The following is a 16,604-nucleotide window of genomic DNA, read 5'->3' on the forward strand; positions in this document are numbered from 1 at the left end:
GTTGTTAATCGTGAAAAACTGTATCTATCTAAAGAAAGTAGGTAACATTTACCCTGTTATGAAAGATTGAGGATCTCACCAAGCAAAGCAGATCAAGGACAGTGAACAGCATTGCAAAACTGAAAGGTACTACAGCACATGTTGGTGAAATTTATAGTTTGTATAGTACTAAGGAACTTTATAGGATGGCAAGAAACTGGCAAAACTTTTTTTTTTCTGCCCTGCTAGGCAGATGGGATCTTAGTTCCTCAACAGGGATGCAAACTGTGCCCCCCTGCAGTATAAGCAAGGAGTCTTAACCACTGGACCACCAGGAAAGCCCCAAAGTCACATTAAGACCATAATGAAACAATGTATGTTGGAATGCCCATTAGAAAGGCATCAAATCAATAGAATTGTAAATAAATACTTTATTTACACAGTGTTAGAATAACAATAAAACTGTTTAATTAGGAAAGGGTGAAAATATACATGGACATAGCTGCAAAAATCCTGAAGGGTATTTCTGGGTATTTTAGTAGGTCTTTGAGATTGTGAGGCCTGGTATTTTTAATGGGTCTAACATTAAGAAAACTTAGTCTTTTTTTTTTCCTTGACAGAATTCTACTTGCACTAGATTATGACTACCAGTCATAATTACGCTATGGTCAGATTTTGGCTCCCAAGTAAATTGAGGGGGAGGGTGCAAACAAGGAAAAGAGAGGAGTCTTTCTGAGCTAGCTGGATGAGAGGTGGTAAAGGCAGGAAGTGAGGTTACAGGAAGTGTGTATATAAGAGGGTGGAAATAATTTCATTCACCAGAATTTCTCTTGGGAAAACACTAATATATGTTGGCAGGTTCTTAGAATGAGATAGGCGAACTTCCTCCCTTTAACATTAGGATCAAGCACAACAAAAACTGGTCACAAAGTTGCATCTAATGTTCCAAATAGTATATTTAACTGAAGGGCTTTTTTTTCTATTTGCTAAGCAGTGGGTTTAAGAAAGTAATGGAGCTGGAGGTGGGGGTTGCTCATTATCTGGCAAGAAAAAAGAAGCTTAAGTGATAAACCTGAGAGGCAAGGACAAAGAGAAAATTTTTCAGTGGCAGTTTGTCCAAGGGAACTCTGAGAACAAAATGTCTAACAGGATATGAACCTCCTTCTCCACTTCTTACACACCAAAATCTTCAGTAAAGCTAGTATTACCCATGGGTATGTTTGTGTGAAGGATCCTTTGTGGGGAGCGTAAAGAGGTGCTGAGTTCTATATTAAGGGCTGGCAAGGGGTGTATGTGCCAATAAAATGTTCAAACACAGGAATCAGAAGTTAAGGGAATGGGTGGCATCCAGGTTTCATGTGAGAAAGATATGTTTGGGTATAATTCAATTTGAGCTTGAGCAATGAAAAAAGGAATGAGAGCACACTGCACTTGTAATCACCCATGGAAAGAGGTAAGTTAAAGAAATGATAAAGCCTATTAGAGAAAGAGGTATCTGGAAGGATGCGGAAACTGTGTAATCAATCGTCTTATTTTTACAGCCCTTTTCTCAAGCCAAGGGCATGAGCCTGGGGGGACACATATTGGGACACAAGAATAAACCCACTTGATGGGTTTGGGCTGTGACCAATTATGTTTCCAAGGACATGATTTAAATCAGTTATATTCAAATTCATGTAGTAATTAATAGAAAATGTATAAAGAATCTTGAATAAGGCAGTAATGCATCCACCTACCCAGAGTACAGCACAGTGTCTCGGAGCACAGCTCAGGGCTCGAGTCTTGGCTCTAGCACTTACGAGCTGTGTGATCATGAGCTTGATCATGTGGTCAAGTTACCTGACATCTCCCCTACCCTTCACCTTTCAAATTGGTGAGTACCCAGATTGCTGATGGTTATACAACTCTATAAACTAAAGCACATTCAACTAAACACTTAGAACAGGAGAATTTTATGGTATGTAAATTATATCACAATAAAGCTGTTTTGTCTGTCTTTAAAAAAAAAAAGAGGACCCACATCATAGGGAGGTTATAAAAATAAAAATGTAAACTGTCTAGCATTGTTCTGACACATAGTAAAACTTCAATAAATACTAGTGATTAGTATTAGCATAATAAAGAGATTAAAGAATAAAACACTGAAGATACATAAAGTTAAATTTTTTAAAAAAGAGTTGAGGAATTCTTGGGCTGGTTGAAACTTGAGATCATTTAGTTCAACTCCCCTTATTCTACAGATGAGGAAACTAGGGATCAGCAGGTGAAGTGCCTTATTCAAGGTCTAATTCTTAGACCAAACCCGAACCTGCTGGATTCTCATTAGTGCAATTCCCACTACCTTAAGATTGCCTCAGAAACACTGACACATGAAATATTGAGGATGTGTTTCCTTGGAGGAAAAAGAAACACATAGGAGAACACAGAAAACACATATAGAGATGTTGAAGAAAGAGAATTCCAAAGTCAAGGGCAAAGTGAGAAGAGGCTATCACATTCTGGTCCATGAACCAAGGCCCCCAACAGTGGTCATGAGAGCTTAAGTGCTTTGGCAAGGCAGGGGCCCTGGTCAGTCAGGTGAACCTGCTCATCACTGTGGCCTGGTGCCTGCTGACAATGAAGCTGCACAGTCCTCTTTGAGCATCTTCCTGACACAGGATCTGTCAGCAGCAGCAGCAGCAGCAAGAACTGGGGCCAAAAGGGAACGCAGCAGAGTTCTTGGGAGCAGTCAGTCTGAGCGGCTGTGAAAGAGCTGCTTCTAATGTTGAGTGGCCTGGCCTCACTTGTTTATCCCCTGGCCTTGCTAATCAGCCCCTCTGGATTCTGAGGGCCTTCACTTATGATCCTGTAAATTGCCTGTCAGTTTCCTCCATCAGGGCACCTCTTCAAATCACGGAGGAAGTCCTACATGGAAGATGACCGAAGTTTCCTGCTTCTTCATTAGTACTGCCATCTTCTAAGGAAACTTGATAGAGAGTTTGGAACATTTTGAAGCTAATAAAGCTTACTAAATCCCAATGCTAAACAGTGAAAAAGACAGAGAGGTATGTCTCCTAGGCCATGACTTTAACATTTCAGGGGTTAATATTCAAAGGGTCAACTCTGCCATTCCTAGGAGGTGGTGGAATCACGTTCCTCCGTTTTTCCTGAATAGTAACAATTTGGGCTAGATGACTGGTGCAGACCCCTAATGTTATGTGATCCACTAGGGGGTGAGGAGAAAGGGGAGGAAAAAGGAAAGAGGAGAATTAAGGCCTGAAACAGCTTTTATGATTTAACTCAGTACAGTGAAACTTCTCAATGAATAGTTCATAAAAGTGCCTCATCCTTTTTTGTCCAGCTGCTTAAATAAAAATCAGGACAAGGACAGGGGAGGTTCTGCCCATTCACCTCATCTGAGAATTCGAGGTGCAGATTAAGAACACGAAGTCTGACTTCAACTTTTCCCTCAGAAGGCTTTCCTGTTTTGCAGATCATTCCATACAGTGGACACTTTGATGTCGGAGGAGGTGAGAGCTCCGACTGAAGGTCTTCTGGCATTCTTGGCACTCGTAAGGCTTCTCTCCTGTGTGAATTCTCTGATGTATGATAAGCTGGGAATGCTGGCTGAATGTCTTCTCACATTCATTACATTCATAAGGTTTCTCTCCAATGTGGATTTTCTGGTGGAGAAGCAGCTCAGAGTTGTCCCAAAAGGTTCTGGCGCATTCATTACACTGATGAGGTTTCTCTCCAGTATGAATTCTCTGGTGGACAATAAGGTGAGAGGTCCGTCTAAAAGCCTTCCCACACTCAAAGCACTCATAGGGTTTCTCTCCAGTGTGAATTCTCTCGTGTCTAAGAAGTTCCGAGTTCCCCCTAAAGGCCTTCCCACATTCCTTACAAACGTAGGGCTTCTCACCAGTATGAATTCTAATATGCCTGATTATCTCAGAGTTCTGGCCAAAAGTTTTCCCACATTCATTACATTCATACGGTTTGTCTCCTGTGTGAATTCTTTGATGCCGGATGAGCTCGGAACTCTGCCCAAAGCCTTTGCCACACTCGTTACATAGATAGGGTTTTTCTCCAGTATGAATTTTCTGGTGTCTAATAAGGCCTGAGCTATGTTTGAAGGCTTTGCCACACTCATTGCATTCATGGTATCTTTCTTCAGTATGAATTCTCTGATGCTGAATAAGCTGTGAGCTAACCCTAAAGGTCTTCCCACATTCATTACATTCATATGGTTTCTCCCCAGTGTGGATTCTCTGATGTAGGATAAGGGCTGAATTCTGACTGAAGGCTTTACCACATTCTTCACATTTATAAGGTCTCTCTCCAGTGTGAATTCTATGATGGTGGATGAGATGTGAACTCTGAATGAAGGCCTTTCCACATTCATTACAGGCAAAGGGCTTCTCTCCAGCATGAATTCTCAGGTGCCTTCGAAGGCTTGAGTTAGTTCCAAATGTTTTTCCACATTCTTTGCATTCAAAGGGTTTCTCTCCACTATGAACTCTCATATGCTGAATAAGATGTGAGTTCTGATTAAAGGCTTTCCCGCATTCTTTGCATGTATGAGGTTTTTCTCCCACAGAACTTCTGTGTGTTTTGTTAGGTCCTAAATTCTCTATGAAATTCTGGCCAGAAGTAGCAAATGTGCTAACTGCCTCTACTGTGGTGTCTCCCTGACATGTGAGCAGGTTTGAGCTGAGTCTGCAGACTCGCTCACTCTCATCCTTCTCCTGATCTTTCTCACTGGAGGGTGATTTCTTAAAGGTAATCAACTCTGATGCAAAGTCTCTCTCCTCAGACGACTTCTGCCTCAGAATCTTTTCTGTGGACTCTCCGGAATGGCCCTCCAATATGTCTTCACACACTGCTCCAAACTCACGACCCTGGCACACCACCTTTGGAAGTTTTTCTTCCATTTTTTCTAAAAATGCCCCATGTGGCTGAGATTCTTCAGAAATTTCTTCCTTGGGAATTACCTCCTTGTTCTCAGTCCCCATCTCACAATCTGAAATGAGAGAAGTAAGTCTGTGAAGTGGCTGTATCAGAGCTAAATGAAGCCCATGCTAGGAAGTAGGGAGCTCGACAGGGTTCTGACAGCACTTTCTGTATCTGGTGAGATTATAGGATGCTATGGAAGAGAAGAAAAAGATTCAGGATTATAGTGGACATGCTACACAAATAGCAGACGCTGACTGAAGAGAGTGAGAGGAATGACCAGAGGAAGAGATTTAAGGCTAGAGACAGGAAATGGATGGTAAGAAGATGCTGATAAAAGTTCCCTAATATTAACAGTGAGTTGAGACAGAACCTGAGGTTGGTAAGAAAAACATTTAAGGAAAATTGTGGCCATATTAACAGATAACATGTGGAGAAAGTTGGAAGAAGGGACAAAAGTGACTAATATGACTCTGGAGTTTATAGAGGAAGTAACCAGAAATGAGTAGCAAGAAGAGCTATCTTTAGCCCAGTGCTGTGGTGCTCACCAGCTCTACAGAACAGGGGATTGTTTATGTTGTAGGGGTCACCCACTCAGAAGGTTAACATGACTTAGCTACAATGGGCACAGAAGGAACCACGCTTGACTCCCTTATATTTGGATGAAGTAAGGTTCTAGCTTAATTTTCTCCAGATGGTTACTAAACTGTATCAATACCTAATTTTCCCTACTAATTTGAAATGCCTCCTATACCACAGTCTAAAATTCCATATATGTATCTGGGTCAATCTCCAGACTCCTTTCAGTTCTCCTGATCTGTCTATTCCTTCTCTAATACCAAACTGTTCAACCTACTGTAGCTTAAAAAGTTTTAATATGTTAGAGAAAGTTCTCTGTCTTCTTTTACAAAAACTTCCTGTCTACTCTATTTTCCAAATGAATTTTAGTATAATTTTGTAAAATTTCCAAACTTACCCTGATGCTTTTATATCTATCACATCTCTGTATGTCTTTTAGTGAGTTTTTCTTTTATTTTCTAACTGGTTGTTATTATATATATGTTTGCAATGTTGTTTTATTTATGAGTATTATAGTTGGTCCCTTTATGTAATTTTCTTAGCACTTTTATAAATCTATAAGCCTGTATTTTTAAAAAGACTTCTAAAACGCTATGGCAAGGATTTTTAGTTGTCTATCCCAATCTTCCCTCTTCCTCACCTCATCAACAACAGAATAATGAATTTACTCTTGTAGCAACAAGGCTACCTAAGGAAATGTATTCTCTAGCCTTCTTTGCAGCTAGATTTGGTGACATCACCAACTTCTGGCCAACAAGACAGTACACAAATGAAAGCACAAGGGACTTCTGGGATATCTACTTAAAGGTAAGGATACATTTATTCACCCTCCTTGGGGCTGTGCCTGGGGCATTAGGTGACAGCTGGAGTGCCACCTCAGACCATGCGTTCACCAGCACACCCTGGACCAGAGCAGGAAGGACCCTGGGTCCCTGGTGACTCTGTAAAGCTGCCAGACCAGCCCTGGAATGCCTGTCTCTGGATTTCTTTTATCTAAGAGAGAAATGAGGTTTTTCCTTGCTTAAGTCATTATGGTTTTTTTTATTTATGAAGTCAAACTTGCTACTAACAGGTACAATGGCTCCAGAGATTTGGCAAGGGTAATAGTAGTAGTGTGAATGAAGAGGAAACAGACTAGAGAAATGTTTGAGAAAACAAATCCTCTAAGACTTGGGGTACAATTGAATACAGGCATGAGGTAGGTATAATAAGATGGATAGTGGTACCACTAAGGTTGGGAATATTGAGGAATAGCTAGTTTAGGAGGGAAGATGACAAGTGAGCTCTGTTTTGGACAAGATGAGTTTCAACACATCCATACAGAAGTATCAAAGAATCAGCCAAAATATATTGGTCTAAAGCTTACAGCAGTCAAGACAAGAGATACAGACTTGACAGTACTCAGCATAGGCAGTAATGAATACAATGTGAGAACTAGCAGATACTGAAGACAGAGACCTAGAAAGCCAAAGCCAACATTCAAGAGTACTCCAGTTAAATTCCATGTTCACTCCAGATCCTTCAACTTTTCTCCACCCTGCTCTCTGCCTCACAAGGCTAACCTACACAGCACTCACCAACAGGCCCTCTGGCTTCCAGTTGTGTTTTACCAATGGGGAGCCCCAACAGGAGGCTGAAAGGAGGGAGGAGAGTGAGGTCGGAGTATTTATCCTCCTGGTTCCTTCCTATGAGGTCTCCTTGAGCTCCTGGTGCCCTTCAACTGAAGCTCATTACTCGTCTCAAGGAGTCTGTCCTACCCAACTGTCTCATGTGGGTTCCAGAACCTCTCCTACCTCTTATCTCTCCTGGTCTAGGGCTGGTGACTGCTACTGCCAGTCCCAGGTTCCTCAACACCCTTCCCACACCCACACCTTTTACAACTAACTTCTTTGCAAATAAACCCTACTCAAATTATCCTAATTTGAGCAAAGTACCTGTTTCCTGTTAGGACCCTAGTGATAAAGGGGTAGTGAGAGGAATATAAGCCCTCCAGGAAGAGAAAGAAGGGTTAATGAAGTAGAAGTACCAGAATACAGAGGCAGAGAGGTCACCAAGGCCATGGCAGAGAGAACAACAAAGCATCACAGGCAGCTGAGAGATCCAGGAGGATAAGAACTGGGAAACGCCTGCCGAGTAGTTACAGGTGACACGTGCGAACAGAGTCAGTGGAATGACAGCAGCAGAAACCAGGAGGCAGTGGACTGATTAGTAAATTTGCTGCTTCTTTCAGAAAATTTAAATGAAAGGAGAGGACCAAAATGGGCACTAGTGCAAAAGGCCAAAGAAAATCAAAGAAGGATTTTCTCCAATGGGAGAGAGTTGAATATTAGAAAGGATGGTGCCAATAGAGAGAAAGCTTAAGAGGGAAGAAAAGATGAGATTAGTGAAGAAATGAAGATTCTCAGAGGCAGGAGAGACTGGGGAAGGGGAAAGGGGGGATTTTGGGGGTGCCCTTTGTACTGCCCTTTTCCTCTGCCCAGCCTCCAGTTATCCACGGGATCATACCCCGAAGCCTCCCGAGTCACTCAGGAGTGCAGCCCTGGTGAGCTCCCCCCGCCCCCCCGACTCCTGGAAGGAACCTGATCTCCTACTGGAATCCTAAAGTCTTGGAAGCTCTTTCTGCTACCCCTGAAAATGAACTGGAATCTTCTTCAACTTTCCCCCACCCAGTGCCTTCTCTAATTTTCCCATGGAAAAAAAGCAGACACTCAAAACCTGGATTTCCCCTTTCCATTGAAGTTTTTGAAAATTATAGATAATGTGTACCTATATAACTGTAAGAATTCATCATAGAGAATTTAGCTCTCTTCTTCAACCATGGTACTATTTGAGTTAGGAAGCACTGTCTTAAATAAATTTCTCTCTAATGCTCATCCAAGAACAAGTTCCACAAGCTGGTATTTCAGTCCCTGTCTACTGCTGACCCCTCTCTGGCCTTTCCTTTTCACCACCGTCTCTCCTATAGTTACTTCTTTTTATCATCTAGCTCCTTACAAAATCAGCATTCATAAAACTCACATCTGTCTCACACCATATGGAAAAGCATGTGTTCACAGAGAAACAAGACACAAGACATAGAAGTCAGGCATGTATATCTATCCCCAACTTCAACACCTGGTTCAAAATTCTAATCCAGAAAGTCTTCCCCAATTAAATTTTGCCCCCTCTGATTATTTTTACTTTGCATTCCACCAGTGCCACAATACTAATGCCATTTGTTAAATATTGTTTTGTTTTATAGACACCTTCTCATGTATAAATAAAACCATCCTTCCTTTTTTTTTTTTTTTCTTTTGGCCACACGTGGAGGCATGTAGGATCTCAGTTTCCAACCAGAACTGGAACCCATGGACCCTGTAGTGGAAGTTCGGAGTCTTAATCACTGAACCACTGCGGAAGTCCCAAAGCCATCCTCCTTTTGACTGATTTTCCTAGAGGCACAGACACACATTAGACCTTGTCCTCATATGGAAACACTCCACTACTCATAGCACAAATTCAAATTTCCAAACATAATTTCCTATGTTTCTCAATTCTTCACTTTTCTAAATTTAAAATGAGTTTTTTTCTGGAGAGAGAGAAGATGGACGTGCCATCTCAGAAGTAGGCTGAGCACCCTTAGTCCTCAGTTTGGGGGCTGACAAGCGTCTGCTGGGTCTCCAAAGTTCAGAACAGAGTTTTCAACTCTGCAGATCTGTATTTCTTTTAATGCACTCAGAAATCCTCATTCACAAAATAATGATGCATAAACCAAATATCCACCAACTTATTAACCACGAGAAATGAAACTTTTAAAGGACCATACTGCCTACATGAGAAGCTGCATAAAACTCAAAAAATTGTTCAGTGGGCTTGCAATCATAGCAGGAAGGTTTTTGTGTGTTTGTTTAATAAACAATCCTTAAATAATGATTCTTGGTCTGGGATTAGGTTAGATGCAGAAAAGTCAACTAGAAAAACCTCTGAAAATACTAACTTCCAGGTCTCACCTCAGATCTCTTAGAGTCAGAATATCCAGGGATAGGCTAAGTCATCTGTTTTCTTCTTTAGACCATAAGCAAGGATCTTCTATTCATCTTGACATTCCCAGTGCCTAACATATTTCGGGTACCTGGTAAATACACAAGGAATCTGTGTACATGTCTTGTCTACACCAGGAATCTGTGGTAGCCAGGAGGAAGAACTGGGCATTTCATTCATTTCTGTATCTCAAGAGCCTAGATCGGGGGGGTCTGACACATTGCTGATGTCAGTAACTACCTGTAAAAAGAAGCTCCTTTAAAGCACTGTTATCTTCTTTTCCTCTGCTGTCTCCCTGTTCCCACAATCAGCAAGGCTCTATTAACTCTGCACTCAAACCCACCTCCTTTCCACAAATAACCCTTCCAAGCGAATATCCCGTCTGCCGGTCCTGGGCACAAGCTGCCAGGAGGCCTGGAGTTTTTGACAATGCCCGCCATTTCGTCCCCGCAGTTTACTTGGGGATGGAATATCTAAGGAAACCACAGCTCCCATCGGTCCCCACGTTAGGACTGAGGAAGGGGGTGTCCCTGCTGCTCTCGTCTGGCGACAGACAGGCAGAGAACCAGGGCGAAGACGGGCCCTGGCCGCGTCCAGGGTTTGTGCAGGTGGGGACCCGGTGTGGGCTTGGGGGACCATAACGTCCAAGGTCATACATCGAATCTGGGTCTGGTAGGGGCCTAAACGTCGAGTTTCCGCCGGGCTCTCAGGCCAGGGGTTCGGGACCCCAGCGCCCTCCGCCCCCCGCCGGGACGGGATGAGGTCTCACCTCAGGCAGCTACCGCACCACACTCGCGCCGGTCGGGCTCCCCAAGCTTCTCCGCCCGCCCGCTCTCTCAGAACCCGCAGCTGTTGTCTTGGTTTCACGGGCGACGGGCATCGGCCACTTCCGGTACCCAGGCAGCACTCCAGCCAATCAGCACGCGCCGCACTCCCGGGAGGAACAGGTGGCCGGCTGGCGGGCGACTCCTCACCTTTTCCAGCCTTGCTTTGCCCCGGTTCTCGCCCGCACACGAGCCCCACCTCGCCGCTGCCTTCTACACCAGCTCCCTGAAGTGGCCATTTGCGCCTGGCAATGCCCACTTCTGCCCGAGGATCACCGACAAGCTGGGTCCTCCGAGTTTCCTAGAACGGCTCCAGGGATGCACTTCCGCCCTGGGACCAGCCGCTCTGCACGCTGATGTCGCTCCCCAAGCATTGATCTGGACTCAAGAAATTGAAAGTTGGCTTCATTTTCTCCCCGGGCAGAGACTGTGTCCTTAACGTCCCCATCTGCATCCCTTATCCCGTCACTCCCTTCGCTGACTCCACGAATCTGGTAAACACAGACCCCTACAGCCCAGGAACAAGCCGGTCATCTGCTGGGGGCAAAGGAGGACCCACTCTTGAAGTCAAGGAGGGCTTACTGGAGGGAGTGATGTTTAGGCTGAAATTTGAAGGTTGAGCGGGAATTACTGGGGTTAAGAATGAAGGGGACGGTGGTTCAGGCAGTGGGAACGGCATTCTACCATAACCTCCTTATCTCTTGAATAGCTTGATAGTTCTCAACTCAGCACCTGTGTACTTGTTACTTTCTCCGCCACAGCTGTCGAAGCCCGCGCGCCCTAGAGCCTCTGCTCTGCAACAAGAGAAGCTACCACAATGAGAAGCCGGGGTACAGCAGCTGGAGAGTAGCCCCATCGCCACAACTAGAGAAAAGCCCATGCAGCAGTGGAAGACCCAGCACAGCCAAAAAAAAAAATCTTTCAAAAGTGTGGTGTCTGAATCTGCAGCAACTGGAATGATGGTTAGAAATGCAAACTCTCAGACCCCACCCACAGATCTCCTGAATCAGAAACTGAGGTTAGAGCTCAACAATCTGTGTTTTAACCAGCCCTTCAGGAGTTCTGATGCACTCTAAAACTTGGGTGTCACTGCTCCAGACGTTCAGTTCAGTCACTCAGTCTTGTCTGACTCTTTGCAACCTCATGGACTGCAGCATGCCAGGCTTCCCCGTCCATCAGCAACTTCCGGAGCTTACTCAAGCTCATGTCCATTGAGTCGGTGATGCCATCCAACCATCTCATCCTCTGTCATCCCCTTCTCCTTCCAGCCTTCAATCATTCCCAGCATCAGCGTCTTTTCAAATGAGTCAGTTCTTCGCATCAGGTGGCCAAAGTATTGGAGTTTCAGCTTCAGCATCAGCCATTCCAATGAATATTCAGGAATGATTTCCTTTAGGATGGTCTGGTTGGATCTCCTTGCAGTCTAAGGGACTCTCAAGAGTCTTCTCCAACACCACAGTTCAAAAGCATCAATTCTTTGGAGCTCAGCTTTCTTTATAGTCCAACTCTCACATCCATACATGACTACTGGAAAAACCATAGCTTTGACTAGATGGACCTTTGTAGGCAAAGTAATGTCTCTGCTTTCTAATATGCTGTCTAGGTTGGTCATAGCTTTTCTTCCAAGGAGCAAGTGTCTTTTAATTTCATGGCTGCAGTCACCATCTGCAGTGATTTTGGAGTCCAAGAAAATAAAGTCTTTCACTGTTTCCATTGTTTCCCCATCTATTTGCCATGAAGTGATGGGACCAGATACCATGATTTTAGTTTTCTGAATGTTGAGCTTTAAGCCAACTTTTTCACTGTCCTCTTTCACTTTCATCAAGAGGCTCTTTAGTTCTTCTTTGCTTTCTGCCATGAGAGTGATGTCATCTCTGTATCTAAAGTTATTGATATTTCTCCCAGCAATCTTGATTCCAGCTTGTCCTTCATCCAGCTGGGCATTTCGCATCATACACTCTGCATATAAGTCAAGTAAGCAGGATGACACTATATAGCCTTGACGTACTCCTTTCCCAATTTGGAACCAGTCTGTTGTTCTATGACCAGTTCTAACTGTGCTTCTTGACCTGCATACAGATTTCTCAGGAGGCATGTCAGGTGGTCTGATATTCCCATCTCTTCAAGAATTTTCCACAGTTTGTTGTGATCTACACAGTCAAAGACTTTGGCATAGTCAATAAAGTAGAAGTTGACATTTTTCTGGAATTCTCTTGCTTTTTTGATGATCCAATGGATGTTGGTAATTTGATCTCTGGTTCTGCTGCCTTTTCTAAATCCAGCTTGAACATCTGGAATTTCACAGTTCACATATTGTTGAAGCCTGGCTTGGAGAATTTTGAGCATTACTTTGCAAGCCAGACATTAACAGTGTTTCATTTGATCAGCCCCAGTATGTGGGTTAAACAGGAAAAGGATAAGTTGTATGCTCCTAGCTACTCCCCTGCCTACCACCTGCTTCACCACACTAGCCAATTTAGAAGCCATCTGGAGCAACAGGGACCTACCAAGGGAAGAAGCCAAGGCATATGGTCCACAAATAGCCGTTCTCCTGACTGGGCGTATGAGATGTGTATGACTGGGTAGGGGCTGTGAAACAGGAGACTGTGAAACACAGTCTCCTAACAGTTTCAGGACTTCCATGGAATTGCTTCTTATATGTAAGTATGAGCAGTGTTGCTCCTCTTGAAAAAAAATGGCAGCCAGGAATGTCAGCCGCCTCTTGAATTCACACAGAGACAGGAACATGGAAAATAAAAGGCATTCGGCTCTTGCTCACCCTTCTCCCTTCTCTTTCCTCTGTGGGAGATGTGGGGAGGAGGGCTACCAGTACTGGCTACTCTCCTCTTAGACTTCAAAACCATGCCACTTCTCAGAGCAGCTTACAACTCTGATTTGGACCTAGTGCCGATCATGATTATATTTTCTATCCTCTATGGACAACATTCCAAGCTACTACCAAACTGTTCATAACAGCACTCAGTGTCCCCTGAGATTTAAATGTAAGTCTTTGTAAGGATTCTTGAAGAAATGACCAAAAATCACCCACCTTAAAAACCTTCATATCTTTCAAAACCCTTTTCTCCCAGCGAATAATCCTAGGCCAGGGCCTGACCTAACACAGGGACACTGGCTTGGTAGCTTTCTCTTCCTGTAAACAGTTCTTCTCTTTCAACTCCCCACATTCATTCTTTTTATCACCGTCACCTCTCTCCTTGATCCTGCCTTCCTTTCAACTGCACCAACCTCACAGTACATTCAACACACCAGAGTCTTACTCAGCACAACACGAATGCATCCTGCCTTATGTGACTTAACCATATCCTACGAACACACCTTTTCCCACACACAGAGTGCTCCTTGAGAGCCAGCACTGGGTTACACGTCCAGAAGAGCCGCCAGCCATGCTCCGCCCATGTTCAGTAGAAAGCGACTGACCTGAAATACTCATATCTCAACTCCAAACACCACAGCAACCGGCTGAAGGTGAGTCAAGGCTCAATTAAGTCTTCAGTGTTCCCCTCACACCTTCAGCTATGAAGATGCAAGGGAGTAAAACACAACGGCAATCTCCTTTTCTAGGGTTAACAATTACCCCAGGGAGCCCAGAGCAACCAGTTCTGAGCCTGATCCAGCAAGGTCATGTTAAAGAAAGAAAGTGAAGTTGCTCAGTCATGTCAACTCTTTGCAACCCCATAGACTGTAGCCCACCAGGCTCCTCTATCCATGAAATTTTCTAGGCAAGAGTACTGGAGTGGGATGCCATATCCTTCTCCAGGGGATCTTCCCGACCCAGGGATCGAACCCGGGTCTCCCGCATTGCGGCAGAAGCTTTACCGTCTGAACCATGTTAACATCTTAACGTCTGAGGTCATGTTAACATTGTGCCAAAACAGCAGATCCTTCCTGAACAAGTTCTAAACCGAAGAGGTGCCTTCAAGGTCCTGTAAGGTCCATGTCTCTCTCCCTCTCAGGTGAAACCATGGCCCCTTTCACGTGGGATATGTGTGTGTGTGTGCTCAGTCATGTCTGACTCTTTGCAGCACCATGGACCGTACCCCACCAGACTCCTCCATCCATGGGATTTTTCAGGCATGAATACTGGAGTGGGTTGCCATTTCCTTCTCCAGGGGATCTTCCCCACTCAGGGATCGAACACTCATCTCCTACGCCTCCTGCATTGGCAGGTGGATTCTTTACCACTAGCGCCACCTGGGAAGCCCTACAATATGGGATAAAATGCGGCAACACCTGGAAATCTCACTCTCCAGTGACTGGGCCATGGTTCAGTGCCAGGTAGAGAAGAGAAGCCTGCTCTGGCAGAGGGGTCAGTGCTGGGCTTTGAGGATGGAGAGCTGGAGGTGGTGGCAGGAAATTAATTGGAAATAGACAAAAGCAGAATGTACAAGGGAGCAAGTGATCAGAGGACAAAGCAGAAGAAAACTGTACCCCAGGGCATGAGGCTCCTCGCCAGGGCTCTGGAGTCTGCACAAGGTCAGCAAAATAATGAGCCCACCTGAGGAGTGTGAGCCCATATGCTCAAGAGCCTGTGCTCCTCAACCAGAGAAAGCCTGTGGACCACAACAAAGACCCAGAACAGCCAAAAAACAGAGCCCACATACCACCAGGGCTAAGACAGCACCGCCAGTGTCTCTGGCCACTGAGCCCCTCATCAAAATATTTCGAGAAACTGCTGCTAAGTATAATCTGAATTCCCATGTGAGTGGAAATCATTTGCCGTCCAGACCAAGGCAGTCTTACATGAATATTTCTGAGGCTCTATTTTGAGAAAACAACATGGGAGGAGTGTTGTGTCCAAGTCCAAGTGTCTCCCACCATCACAGGGACATGTTAGTTCCCAATGTGACTAGAGAACCTGTAGGAGGCCACAGTGACTCCTCACTTTATCTTCATGATGCTGTTTTTCCAGCTCAAGATACAGCCCCTAAAAATCATGGATGATATTTGGGAAAGATGAAAACTTGAATTCAAAAAGATACATGCACCCCAACATTCATAACAACACTATTTACAATAGCCAAAACATGGAAGCAACCTAAATGTCCATCAAGAGATGAATGAACAAACAAGATGTGGTACATATGGAGACAATGGGATATGACTAAGTCATAAAAAAGAATGAAATACTGCCATTTGCAACAACATGGATGGACCTAGAGATTATCATACTAAGTGAAATAAGTCAAAGACAAATATATGATGTCAGTTATATGTGGAATCTAAAAAAATGATATAAATGAACTTATTTACAAAATAGAAATAGACTCACATACATAGAAAATAGGGCTTCCCTGGTGGCTTAGATGGTAAAGCGTCTGCCTGCAATGCAGGAGACCTGGGTTCAATCCCCGGGTTGGGAAGATCCCCTGGAGAAGGAAATGGCAACCCACTCCAGTACTCTTGCCTGGAAAATCCCATGGATGGAGCCTGGTAGGCTACAGTCCATGGGGTCACAGAGAGTCAGAAACGACTGAGCAATTTCACTTTCTTTCTTTCACTTTCACATAGAAAATAAACTTATGGTTACCAAAGGGGGAAGGGATAATGGAATTTAGGATTAACAGATACACAGTTCTATATATAAAATAGATAAGCAGGGCTTCCCTGGTGGCTCAATGATAAAGAATCCACCTGCCAATGCAGGAGACATGGGTTTGATCCCTGGTCTGGGATGATCCCACATGCCGTGGAATAGCTAAACCCTTGCATCACAAACATTGAGCCTCTGCTCTAGAGCCCAGGAACTGTCGCTACTGAAGCCCACACTGTCTAGAGCCTGAGCTCCACAACAAGAGAAACCACTGCAATGAGAAGCCTCGCACCACAAGTAGAGAGTAGTGCCTCCTCTCCAAAACTAGAGAAAAACTGTCACAGCAACAAAGACCCAGAACAGCCAAAAAGGATAAATAGCTAATTTAGAAAAACAAGGACCTTCCATAAAGCACAGTGAACTATATACAGTATCTTGCAATAACCAATGATGGAAAAGAATTTTGAAAAAGGATGCATCCAATCTATCTATATAACTTATCATTTTACTATATATCTGAAACTAGCACATCATGGTAAACCAACTATACTTCGATTTTTTAAAACACCCTGGATGCACTATTCAGTGCTTCAACAAGATCCTCTCTCTGTGATGCAACCTCTCAGGTTAATGGGATCCCTTTGCCATCGCCCACACTGTTTATTGTTCTTTGTACTTGTTTTTCTCTTATGCCACACCCCTACCCACAATGCTGTCTG

At 44.1% G+C, this 16,604-nt stretch overlaps 1 protein-coding gene, 1 long non-coding RNA gene and 1 other non-coding gene across 8 annotated transcripts in view; 2 read left to right on the forward strand and 1 right to left on the reverse strand.

Annotated features, from left to right (window-relative positions):
• The window catches only part of ZFP3 (ZFP3 zinc finger protein), a 95,127-nt gene extending 84,612 nt beyond the window's left edge, over positions 1-10,515 (reverse strand). For 3 of the 6 annotated variants that reach the window (XR_011492205.1, XR_011492208.1, XR_011492206.1), the window contains exon 1: positions 10,280-10,515. Coding sequence is in view for 1 of the 6 variants with exons in the window: in XM_020912962.2 (XP_020768621.1) it covers positions 3,453-4,973 (1,521 nt within the window). In the remaining 5 variants the exon portion in view is untranslated. Of the gene's footprint in view, positions 1-390; positions 4,982-10,279 lie in introns of those variants that run through there. The other 3 variants (XR_011492204.1, XR_011492207.1, XM_020912962.2) reach the window with 2 other exon arrangements.
• A 41-nt stretch (positions 10,516-10,556) lies between these two features.
• Positions 10,557-12,042, forward strand: LOC139039062 (uncharacterized). The gene is made up of 2 exons (XR_011492213.1): positions 10,557-10,828; positions 11,096-12,042. It is a non-coding gene; the product is annotated as an uncharacterized lncRNA (long non-coding RNA).
• A 3,601-nt stretch (positions 12,043-15,643) lies between these two features.
• TRNAC-GCA (transfer RNA cysteine (anticodon GCA)) lies at positions 15,644-15,715 on the forward strand. Its single transcript has one exon. It is a non-coding gene; the product is annotated as a tRNA-Cys (tRNA).
• Positions 15,716-16,604: the final 889 nt, after the last annotated feature.

The sequence above is a fragment of the Odocoileus virginianus genome, chromosome 17 (assembly GCF_023699985.2).
Source record: "Odocoileus virginianus isolate 20LAN1187 ecotype Illinois chromosome 17, Ovbor_1.2, whole genome shotgun sequence".
NCBI classification, from domain to species: domain Eukaryota; kingdom Metazoa; phylum Chordata; class Mammalia; order Artiodactyla; family Cervidae; genus Odocoileus; species Odocoileus virginianus.